General features: G+C 35.2%; 1 protein-coding gene across 2 annotated transcripts in view; it reads left to right on the top strand.

Annotated features, from left to right (window-relative positions):
- LOC150109360 (alpha-catulin-like) overlaps positions 1-13,049 on the top strand; it is a 439,125-nt gene that overhangs the window by 377,674 nt on the left and 48,402 nt on the right. The window contains exon 12 of one of the 2 annotated variants that reach the window (XM_090407671.1): positions 39-89. The exons of the other annotated variant lie outside the window; for it this stretch is intronic. Within the exon in view, the coding sequence (XP_090263797.1) occupies positions 39-89 (51 nt within the window). The remainder of the gene's footprint in view (positions 1-38; positions 90-13,049) is intronic. 2 annotated transcript variants of the gene reach the window in all.

Raw genomic sequence — 13,049 nt, forward strand, 5'->3', positions numbered from 1 at the left:
GACTTTTATTTCTGATGCTCACTTTTTTGGCTTTTCAGAGGCATGGCACTACTAGTAAACCTCTAAAGCCAGTTAAACTGGATGTTGAGGTATGTTTTCCTGCTTTTGCATCAGTGAAAGAAATAATATTGCATAGTTCTTATTTGTTATCACATGGAATTGCCGAATTTGGTGATTGATATTGATACCGTGCAAAAAATGACCTGAATTGCTTTTTTGGTACCTGTTTTAAGATGAGGCAATTTTCTTTTCCGTTTAGATTTTTGGTGTGTAATTGCCCCAAGAAATTATTAAAAAAATTCAAAATGATTCTTCTTTAGATGGAATTAATATAAATTTGAATTTGTAAATTGCTAACTGCAATCTGACATTATTTTAAACTAAAGGACTAATACTTTTATTCAGCTGTAATGGATATTAACTTTTAATCATTACTAATGTGAAATAACAGATTTTTTTTTTTTTAATTGTATGTCTAGCAGATCACTCAGATCAGTTGCTGACTTTGAAATATCCTCTCTTAATATAATTTTGTAATTCAGAAATGGTAGTAACCTTCTGCCCTAGGAGATATTATTTAATTACATTGATTCTTAGAAAAATAAAACATGGATGAATAGATGTTTCTCTGGTGTGAATTATCTATCCATTATGGTATATCCAATATAAACCACAAATAGTAAGCATTAAGAAAAAATCATTTAATCAACTACTTTTTTATGTATTATTTCATACATCTTCACGATTAAATTATAAATTTAATCGTGAAGATTAAATTATAAATTTTAAGATGAAGATCAGGATTAAATTTATAATTTAATCCTGAAGCTCAATCTTGCACATTAATCAAAATTCTTTACATCGATCAAAAAAAGCTTGTATTAACAAACTGATTCCTTGAGTAATAACTTTCACACATTAAACAACCTTTAAACTTGAGGGTTAACTGTGGGATAACTTATGTATTATGCAATCTTAATAAAATAAGTTGAAAGAAATAGGGTTAATTAAACAATATTTCCCCCCCCCCCTCCATTTGCCATAATGTAATGGCTCCTTTAATACTCTTGCAGAATTTTATTTAGCATTATAATTAAATTGGCTAGTCTTTGTCTCCACAAAAAGAATAAACAATTAATGTTTTGTAATTCATTTTATAAAATATTGTTCTTATTAAAATGAATTGTAACTAGTTTATGTTGTGAAGTAATTACCAACTTCAGCAACATTATGTAATGACAGCAAAGACAAACATAAGGACTTGAAAATACACATAGTTCAAGTGCTGTACTTTTGGCCAGTACCAGCAAGTTTGAAACTGGTGTGTGTGCATGTGCACAGAGATTGGAGAAGAGGAGGAGAGAGAAAGAAATATGGCTGGATAACCTCTGGTTACAGGGAGCATTACTGATGGGAGAAAGAGTTTTATAGGAACTTATTCGGAGACCTGTAGATTTATCTGAAATTCAAATGGTGAGCGGTCCCCAGAAGATAATCTAGAAGAAGGTCTCGAATATAGTTTTTGTTGTAAGGAATAACAGTACCTCAAGTTTGGAGAGAGAAAGTTTCAGCAAAAGGTATCTGCTGTTTGTTTATTATAACTCTGCATTTGCTCCTGTCAGTGAATGAAATGAAAGTAGAATATTTTATCTCTAGCAGAAAGTTGTGTGTTTCTTCTAAATAGTATTCCTTGTGATAGTGTATTACAGAATACTGAAGACAAGAAGAAAACTATTATTCAGTTAAGGATAGGAACTGAATACATGTAACGAAGATCCGTAGGGAAAACAGCAACTCTCTAAGTATTTTGCCTTCACATTTAACATTCTGGAGGGAGGTAAATATTCCTGAGAGTAATTTGTACTTGAGCTACAGATGTAGGATTTGTTCCTTATTTTTGTAAAGAATGCCGAACTTTGATCTAGAGTGAAAAGATTCCTTATTGAAACAGATTATATTATTATTATTATTATTTCAGGCGACTCCAGGGAGTCTTAGACTCATCGAGGGAGGCCCTAAACATCATGTCCACACAACTATACGACATTCTCACAGTATCTAACATACTTTGCCTTGAACTCGCTCACTGTCATAGCACCCACAACAGACTCTGGCAGCTTATTCCACTCATTTATCACTCTAAAAGTAAAGAACCCAGCTCTAACATTCCTGCTAACCACACTCTTGCCCAGCTTCCATAGGTGTCCCCTAGTTCTCCCACCACCAGTCCTGATCTCAAAAATATTCTCTGAATTAATCCTGTAGAATCCCTTTAGCAATTTGAATGTCTCAATCATATCTCCCCTTTTCTGCCTATCAACTAGTTTCTGCAACCCACAATCTTCAACCTGTTCTCATATGGTACATTCCATAGACCTGCTATCATCTTAGTCACTTGCCTCTGGATCCTCTCCACCTCCTTCCCATCAAGAAGGAACCGAGGTGACCAAATCTGGGCACAGTAGTCGAGCTGAGGTCTTATCAAGGCTCGGTACAGAGGTACAATAACTTGCTTGTCTCTGCTCGTCAAGGTATTTTTCAACAACCAAGTGAGTTGATGAGCTGATTTAGCTACTTTTGCAATGTTCCCCCTAAACTTCATCTCCCTATCCACCAACACTCCCAAGTTCCTGGCCTCATCAATCTCCTGGAGTACAGTTCCACCAATGTGGTATACTGCTGCTAATCTTTTCACCCCAAAATGCATAACCTTACATTTTGTCACATTAAATTGACATCCATTCTCCTTAGCCCAGAACTCCAATCTATCCAAGTCATCCTGCAAGATTTTGACATCTTCTACATTCACTATCGCTCTACCCAACTTTGCATCATCAACGAACAAATGAACTGTTCCACTTAGATCTTTCCCTATATCGTTATTGAACAGATTAAACAGCAGTGGACCAAGAACAGAACCCTGCGGCACACCACTAGTCACAGGCCATCTTTTGGACTCTACTCCTGAATAAACTACTCTCCATCACCACCCACCACATATTAAAATATAATAGCTGTTAAATACCAGAGAGGATTACCAGAGGAATTTGTTTCCTTTTTTTATTGTTTAATGACTCTAGTGAAAAGCTATAGTTACTTAATCCTAAAGAGGATTGGTAAAGGGATTTGTTTCCTTTGTTTTTTGGAATTTTTAATTCCTGAATTTAAAATCCAAGTTTGTGAGTATGAGAGAGAAATTTTATTACAGTTTTCTTAATGTAAATAATTATATTTTGTATAGTTATTTAATTAAACATTGTTTCTTTTGTTTTACATTTTGTCTTGTCTTATTTTAAAGATTAAAGATAAGCGAATGTATAATATATGAGTTTTAATAGTTTGGGGAAAACTAGTATTGTTTTCAAGGCAGATAGTATATTTCCTGATATACCGCAGGGAACAGAATATTTTAAAATGATGCTCGTGGTACAAACCTAACCTGTAAGTGTTTTTTTTTATGGGTGCAGGAAAGTAAACACACACACAAAGCAGTCAACAAAAAAAGGTTTACTTATCGTCTCTCAACCTCAAATGTTTAACAGGATCATTATTTTGAAAATGTGATCTTGGTTTATGTTACACTAGATTGGACAACATAGCATTTTGGAAGCTTTTCTACGACATTCCTGTGAGTTAAAAAGTACCTGAGTACAAAGTATTTAGTGATATGAAATGCAAATCCCAATTTGTGTACACCTGTGGTTTTTTTTCACATTTTTGATATGTTCTTTCTTAAGAAACTTTCTGGATTGTCCTGTCTGTTCGCCATACCACATGCTGCATTTGCAGAAAAATTCCATATAGTCTCTTGAAACCAATTCAATATATGGTATATCCAATATCGACCACAAATTGAAAATATGAAAAAAATTGCTAACTTGTTTCTTACGAATTATTGCATACATCTTCAGGATTAGATTATAAATTTGAAAAATGCTTCTATCAACAGACTGATTTCTAAAGTATTAACTGCCATATATATCGAACACTCTTTAACTTGATGGTAAACACTGCATCAAGCTGTCAGACATGGCTCATTGTTGAACTGTGTTATATGACATCTATCATAGTCTGATTCACAGCTTTAGGAGTATCTCTCTGAGATAGGACATTTCCTATTCCCTGTTGTTGTTATCACGATATTGTGCATGTTATTTGATATTTTAATGATATCTTGCTTCTAGATTGGATGATGGTGTTAAGTAGCATGCAAATACCTACTGATATTGAACTTTTTTGTTATATACTTCTCAAGAAAGCTTGTTATGGTCTAACTGCTAAGATAAGATTTTTTACATCTAAAAAAAAAGGAAGTGCTGTCTGTTTATTTGAACTTCCACTGTGAGTTGCATTTTATAGTTTAGGTAGCCAGTGAAATTATAAAAGGATTCTATTCTACAAGCTGTTCAAACATTGTCTAGACCCTTGTTCTTCAACCTGTGGTCAGTTCCTAGTGGTCCACCAAACATTTACCCCATCATGTAGTGGCTACACGATTTGGGCGCTACATTGTTGCAGGGCGAGCGGGATGTTGCGCCTGACAATGTATCGCCCGAAGTATAGGCTAAGTGCATGGCCGTCAAATGGCAGTATTGTGTCAGTTCACCTGTCAACGACACGTTGCAGAAATTCTTATTTTATCGTGCTCGTCCGTATTGTTTTCTAATATTGTGTTGTGGTATTTCAGAAAACAAGTTACTTCTTTCTTAAAATTTGAAACCCTACAAAATGGAGACAAAAAAAGTCAAACAGCAAAACCTTTTAACCTTCTTTTGTAGAGGCAAGGACAATATTCAGGAGAAAAGTAGTGATGGTACTGAAAGTATGCCAAGTACTAGTGCTTCAAGTTTAGAAGAAACAAAGAAAAAGAAATGTGTTGATACTTTGGAATGTGCAATACAAACCAAAAAAAGAAAAGGAAACTTTGATAGGTGTTTCGACAAGCACTATTTAATGCTTGGTATCATTGTAGACCCCTGGCAGTGAATTATCGCAACGGCCTTTGTGTGTAGTATGTTCTGAAATTCTGTCAAATGACGCTATGGAACTTTCAAACTTGCTCATCATTTGCATTCGAAGCATAGGGATTTTATTGATAAGCCACTGGACTTTCTTCAAAGATTACATGACCAGATGAAAGGTCAGAAAAGTGAAATGAAAATAATGCCGACTAGTGACAAGTTGCTGCTTCAAGCATCTTATTTAGTTGCTCTTCAAATAGCTAAAATGAAAAAAATGTTTACTATTGGTGAGGAGTTAGTAAAGCCTTGCATCTTAGATGTTGTATGAGAAATTTCGGGTCCTCAAGCCACTAAAAAACTGGAGGCTATATCGCTTTTGGACACCACCATTCAGAGAAGAATTATTGATATGGCCACCAATATTGAGAAGCAAGTTGTAGAGGGATAAAGAAATCGAGATGTTTCGTGATTCAACTTGATGAATCAACTGATGTGAGTAACCATGCTATCCTATTTTGCTTCGTGAGGTATAGTGAAGATGAATACTTAAGGGAAGAACTTCTTTGTTGCCTTGTTACCTGGATGGACCACTAGTTCAGAGATATTTAATGCTCTTGACCGGTATTTTCAAGCACAGGGCTTAGACTGGAGCAAATGCATTGGAGTGTGTACGGATGTTGCTGCGAGCAATTTTGCAATTACTCCTGGACATCGCCCAGGAGTAGTTGCGAAAATAAAGGAAGTCTCACATCGAGAAGTTTTGTCTACTCGCTGTATGATCCATTGGGAGCACCTAGCTGCAAAGAAGCTTTCTACTGAACTAAACACTGTGATGAATGACGTGGTGAAGATCATTAATGAAATTTGTAGTCGAGCTATGAACTCCAGGCTGTTCACGACACTGTGTGAGAGTATGGACTCACACCACCACCATCTCCTTCTCCATGCAGGTGAGATGGTTATCGAGAGGAAGGGTTCTTGCATACTTTTTCGAACTGAGGGAAGAAGTAAAGCAGTTTTTGCGAGAGCGAAAATCTGACCTAGTAGAGCCTTTGTTGAATGAGGAATGGATGGCTAAGCTTGCGGATATATTTAGCCTTCTTAATGAACTTAATATTTCTCTTCAGGGGTCTTGTACAAATATTTTTGCACTGAAAAATAAAATGTATGCGTTCAAAAAGAAGCTGGCTCTTTGGGATAGTTGCATACAAGAGGAAGATATAGAAATGTTTCCACTTTTGGGAGAATTTTTGATTGCTGCTGATGTCAACAAGAAAGTCATAATCAACATAATAAGTCAATATTTAAAGGTGTTAGCTGAAAATTTTATTAATTATTTCCCTGAAAATGAGGATCCTCATAAAGGTAACCTCTGGATTAATAATCCCTGCTTGGAAGATATAAAATCATGCGCACTTGAACCTCGTGAAAAAGAAAAGCTGATCGACTTGTCTTCTGATGTCACTCTGGTGTCCAGACATAAAATGCAATCATTGTCTCAATTTTGGATATCACTCAAAAAAGAATATCCATCTCTGAGTTATAAAGCTATCAAATTGTTGGTCGTTTTTTTGACTTCTTATTTGAAAAGAATTTTTCAGCCATGTCAGTAATAAAAACCAAACAGAGAAATCAAATGGATGTTGTTGCAGCACTTCGTCTCTCAGAAACAACGCTGTAGCCACGTATATCAAATTTTCTAACTTCTAAGCAGCAGCAGTTGTTGCACTAGCTAAAAATTGTAATTTTATAACATTGGATTTAATAAATAAAATACTATCTACATTGGTTCATATTTCTGTCTTAGCTGTTAGCCAGTCCATAAAATATTTCTCCTATTTTCCCTGGTCCGCAGGTGTAAAAAGGTTGAAGAACGCTGGTCTAGACAACACATTCTTAGGTTTTGAAAACCTTTATTATGAAGAGAACAGAAAGTCTAGCCATAGGAGTTTTGATTTCTCCACATTTAGTGAATATGTTCATGGAATTGTTTGAAAAGACAGCTCGGTAAGTCCCCGTGGAGATCCTGAAATTTTCCTTATCTCCTTTATCTCTTATTTCCTTATCTCCAATGTAGAAGTAGCACTGTGCACCATGTTATATATACCTTGTTCATATATCTTAGCAAAAAAGTGAGCACTTATTAATTTATCAATCTCATTAGCTTCTGGCACTAGAGTATCATCTGCATTCTTCCACATTCATTCTTTCTTTTTCTTGCAGCATAACAATAAAATTCTTTTGGATTGCCTTTAGCTTGCCATAGCCAATTTCTTTTCATACTCTGATTATCTTTCTGGCCTGAGCTTTATATATTTCATAACTCCTCTCACTCTTATTCCCACAATATTCTTTCCACATCATATTCTTCTTATGGATCTCTTGCTTAATAAGGCTGCACATTCATTTCATCCCAACCTACTTATTCTTCAAATACTATGGATACATTCAGATACCGCCTCATTTAAGCACTTTTTCAAAGATTCCCATGCATTTGGGGACATTTTTCCCATTCAGTGACAGATAGCATAGGACCAAAGATAGTATTCTCCTAAGTTGATCGTAATTTGTAGTTCAGCATGTAACCTGTTCTAATTGGAACATCAATATAATTTGATACTTCCCAAGAAAGCATGTTATGATGACTCTCACCAACTGGTGTTAAATAGTCATTCTTAACAGAGATCTCCTTCTGATGCTATGAACAAATCTCTTTGACCTCGAGTTCCTTCTTTCACATGGTGCTTGAGAAAGTTGCCTTTCAACAATTCAATAAATCCCTCTTCATTCTTTTCATAAGATTTCTCTTCTACCCAATTAACATTTGGATAATTAAAGTCACCCATAATTATCTTGTTTAGTACCCATAAAGCTAAATTGGAGATGCATTTTTCTTCATCCCCTGCAACTGAGCCGCCAGGTCTGTAGCAACACCCTAGCATATATTTCATTTTGTTAGCCACCACTTCACACCAGAAGATAGCCTCAAACTCACCACTACATGGGACATTTTTACCATCATTATCATCTGATATCACTGTCCAACCACAGAAGCGAGAGCCGTCACTAGCAGATTGCCAAGAAGAATCCATGTTAAAGGGGAGAAAGGAATCAGGAAATGTATGAATTTGTCACCAACATGCAAAATCATGTGCTTTATATGTAAAATTTTCCAACTGTTGTACAAGCAAAATAGTTTTTACCACTTTAAAAACTAGAATTTTCATAAAAGAAAGCTAATTTTCCGAAGTATAATAATAAACACTTGTCTCACGAAATGCATTGATTACCCTATTATCAGAATGGATTCACCTTCTGCCATGTGCAGGAGTGGCATAAATTACATATCTGATTATAAGAATTGGCTAGGTCATAATTTGCTATGTCTATACGCAAATGCCAAGAGCATCAGAAACAGGGATTGAGTTCATTGCTTTGTTGAATACGATAAAGATTCTTGGCATTAGTGAAACCTGGCTATCAGAATCAGATATGGTAACTGGGATCGAGTGTAAAGGGCTACTATTTTTAGGAATGACAAAAGAGATACGAAAAGAGGGGGAGTATTACTACTGTGCATCTTTTGCACAGTATAAATATAGTGGGCACTGTATAAATATAGCTCCAATTCCTGGAGCCATATTTATACATTTATAAACATAAACATTTATAAACCTTATTACACATCTATACTATTTTCTGTCTATTGTCAAGATTCTCCCTTCTCATCCCTTTTGGATATTACAAAATGACCCAAGGAGTGGGGGCAAGAATGAGAACTCCTGCTCCAGCCCTGTTAAATCTTCCAAATCCTCAATAAGAAAGAAGTGGATGTCTGTCTGTTAAAGTTTTTATATCTGCAGAAGTATGTTTCTTGGAGTAACAAAAACTTGATATTATGGCATAGCATAAGTTTGTTTCCATATATTTTCTTGCTTAATTTGTTTAATAATGTAGCATCCTTGTACATTCAATGAGGCAATGCAAAAAAGGAGATGCTATGGTTATTTAAGTGTCACTACTAAGTCTTTAACTTCTCAATTTTGGATGAACCTGATGAGGTCTTCAATCTGTGAAGGAGCAATTTGTAGCCTGTTTCTTGTAAACTGTTTTCCAGTTTTTTTATAGTTGCATTCCATTATTTCAATTGCATGCCTATCATTCTTGATTTGGAAGCTAGTTATTTTCTTTTCATGTAGATGATAATCATACTGAGAAAACTTTGACTCAGTAAACTTTATTATTTTTTCTTTAATTGTATCTCTTGCTTTCCTTTTATTAGCATGAGATGATTCTTCATAATGTTTAAATCTTCCAAGCATCAAGAGTCTTCATTTGATGATCCTCAACCTTTTCCATCTTTTAATTTTTTCTTTTAGATGTATTTCTTTTTTTTAACATCTTTTAATTTATTTTTGTTTATCCTCAATTTTTTTTATTAATTCATCTTTCCTTTTTGATGATCTTGTCTGCATATTTAGTTCTTTCAGTTGTTGCTTGCTTTTCTGTTTCTTCTCCAGTTTCTACTTGTAGAACAGTTACAGGTGTTTGCATTTCATCATGTATCTGTTCAGCTGTTAAACTAGGCTCATTATTGGTAATTTCAACTGATGTTGTTTCATCGTTATTTGACTGGGAAAGTGGCTACTGCAGTTCTGAAAATATGGGGCTAATTTCTGGCTGATTTGGTAATTTCAACTGATGTTGTTTCATCGTTATTTGACTGGGAAAGTGGCTACTGCAGTTCTGAAAATATGGGGCTAATTTCTGGCTGATTTGGTAATTTCAACTGATGTTGTTTCATCGTTATTTGACTGGGAAAGTGGGTCCTGCAGTTCGGAAAATTTGGGGCTAATTTCTGGCTGATTTGGTCTCACTTTTTGTGATTTTATCAAGTGTAGTTTGTTTAAAAGGGCTGTCTTTACTAGACTGAATTGGAAGATCCAGGAACTCTTCTTTATGCCTCTGATATGTGTGTGTGTGTGTGTGTGTGGTGTTCTAATTGACTCTACCGGTGTTCTCACTCTTTCAGCAAAAGTTCTGAAAGGACAGGTGTTAATGAGATGTTCAGAACTTTTGCATTTCTGTCAGGGTTTGAGACTCTGATTAGCGATTCCAATAGGTTAGAGGTATAGAATAAATAAAAAGTATGGTATATAAAAGCTCAGTCGGTATAGATGAAGGTTGGAAAGCCCTGGGTTTGATTCCCATCCATGATGTGAGGAACCTTCATCTGGTCTCTTTTGACTAAAGGTGAGTTAACCAGTCTCATGGAGGTACAGGGTTTTTTCCTCCCGGAGGTTTTTCATTCCTCAGAACAGGCAAACTGTTCCTGTGAACACGTGCTGCTACAGTCAAAAAAATGCATCTCTCCCCAAGCAGCAGGCTCGGTAACAGGCTGGTTGGAGGGTTGTACTAACAAAGTTGCATCAAATGTAACACATGGACCCTACATTGGAAGTGGGATAAATGCACAGAGGAAGAAGATTCATGTAACAAGAGATATTCACATATATAATACCTTATTCTAGTAGTTTAATAATAAAAACTGGACAGCTTTAAAAACCATGCACTGTATTATTTTTTTAGGTTCAAAGAAAATATCCTATATAACTGAAATGCCTTTCAGACAATTGAAAGTTAATTTTTCACTTGGTTAGACTATAATAAATTAAGTTTAATCATTTATCGAAGTGTGAGCAAACAAAGTTTGCACTTGAAAATATCTTCAGAACTGGGGAAAGGTAGTAAAACACCAGGCAACTCGTAGGAAAGGTGGACCAAGCTAACATCACTCCTATCTCAGTATCTCCCATAATGCAAAACACATCTCCTTGCAGATATGTATAATGCTATGCATTAAGGGAAGGGCCACTATCCAGACTAGTCTGAATAGTGGCCCTTCCCAAAAATGTTTGCACCTGAAAATATCTTCAGGACTGAAGATATTTTCAGGTGCAAACTTTGTTTGCAAAAATATCTTCAGGACTGAAGATATTTTCAGGTGCAAACTTTGTTTGCTCACACTTGGATAAAGGATTAAACTAAATTTATTTTAGTCGAACCAAGTGAAAAATAAACTTTCAACATCTTTCTCTAAATCCAGAATAATTTAATAAAAAGGTGGCAACTCCTATAGATAAAGATGACCTTGCTATTGCTTCTGCCTGGTATCTCCACTTCTGGGCCTGGCTCCCACTGAAGAGACCTCAATAAAGGTCGAAACTAGTCTGGGTAGTGGCCCTTCCCTTAATGCATAACATTATACATATCTGCAAGGAGATATGTTTTGCATTATGGAAGATACTGAGATAGGAGTGATGTTAGCTTGGTCCACCTTTGCTACGAGTTGCCTGGTGTTTTACTACCTTACCCCAGTCCTGAAGATATTTTCGGGTGCAAACTTTGTTTGCTCACACTTGGATAAAGGATTAAACTAAATTTATTATACCTTTCAGACAATCTTATAAACAATGACAATTTAATTCATCTTCTTCTTCAGTCTCATTGTCTAAGGACTCATGACCTTGTTAACAATGTTCCTCCATCCTTTCTGAAGATGAAACCTTTTTCCACTGAATTATCCAATATTTTTGGGATTTGATACAGCTATCTTGACAATGGACGTCCTCTTTTTCTGTTTCCTTCAACTTTACCCTGCATCATCATCTTCTCTAGATTATCATTCTTCCTTCTAGATATGTGACCAAAGTATTGGAAATATTCCACTTAGCCATTTTTTGATGTTCAGTTGTGAAATGATGCTAGCATTAGTTATTTTTTCCATTCATGAATTCTCAGCATTCTTCACCAACACCACATCTCAAAGGAGTTGAGTCTTTCTTTATCTGTTTTATTTAGTTTTCCTGATCCTGAACCATATAGGACAATTGGAAATACCAGGCTGTTGACCAGCATAGTTTATTGGTCTGGGAGATCTTTCTGTCTTTCCAGATCTTTTGTACTTGTCATTCCCTCTCTCTCCATAGCAATCCTTCTTTTAATTTCAGATCTGCAGCCTTCTTTATTTTTATTAGTGCTCCAAGATATATAAACTGTTCAACTTTTCTAGATCAATTTTGCATTGAGAGTTCTCTTCTTTTCCTGTCACCATATATTTGGTCTTAGCACTGTTGATTTTTATCCCTGCATTTTATGCCCTTCTATTCAACTCTCATTATGATTGATTTTAGTTCTTCCATACTAGTGGTTGTTAGCACTGTGTCATCACCATATCTAAGATTGTCCCCTCCCCCAAATTGAGATTCCACACTTCTAACCATCTAGAGCTTTCCTCTTATGTTCTCCATATATATTAAATAGATCAGGGGAAAGGATGAAGATTTGTCTCACTCCTTTTGTGTGTTCTTCTTGTAAAGTTATTTTATTAAGTGCTTCAGGTGTTTTCTGGAATTCCCATTTTTCTTAATATTTTCCATAGAGTATCCCAGCTAAAACAATCAAAAGCCTTTGTATAATCCACAAACACAGATGCATAGGGATGTTGAACTCATATGTTTTTTGTATTAGATGTTCAAATTTGCAACTTGGTCTAAGATTCCTCTACCAGCTCTGAAACCTACTTGTTCATTTGGAATTTGATGTTCAATAAAATTTTTCATTCTTTCCTTAATTACACATAGCAAAATTTTACTTGCATATGAGATAAAGGAAATAGTTCTATAGTTGGTGCAATCACTGGTGCTCCTTTTTTTGTGTTGTGGCATCAGCTTTTTCCCAAATTTTGTTGCAAAATTTATGCAAATTTAATTTCCATTATATCCTAGAACTTAATTCTTAACTGTTTACATTCTAGTAATTTGTGCCCTAACTCTATGTAGAGAAAGAAAATATTAGCAAAGGCCTTTAATATGAAAACACTAACTTCTTCCTTGAGTCATTGAGAATTTTTTTCTTTATCAGTGACATCTGAATTTGTTAAAAAAAAAAGTTTTTTTCCCTCCTCCATACTACCAATTTAGTATAAAATTGCCTAACAAAATTATCACTCAATCTTTTTCATGCATTATAAAAATATTTATTTTCTATGTTCAAATGGTTAGCTTCATACTGTGCAATGATGAATGG

Source organism: Typopeltis vanoorti, chromosome 2, assembly GCF_054136105.1.
Source record: "Typopeltis vanoorti isolate ZY-2024b chromosome 2, IOZ_Tvanoo_1.0, whole genome shotgun sequence".
Lineage (NCBI taxonomy): Eukaryota > Metazoa > Arthropoda > Arachnida > Uropygi > Thelyphonidae > Typopeltis > Typopeltis vanoorti.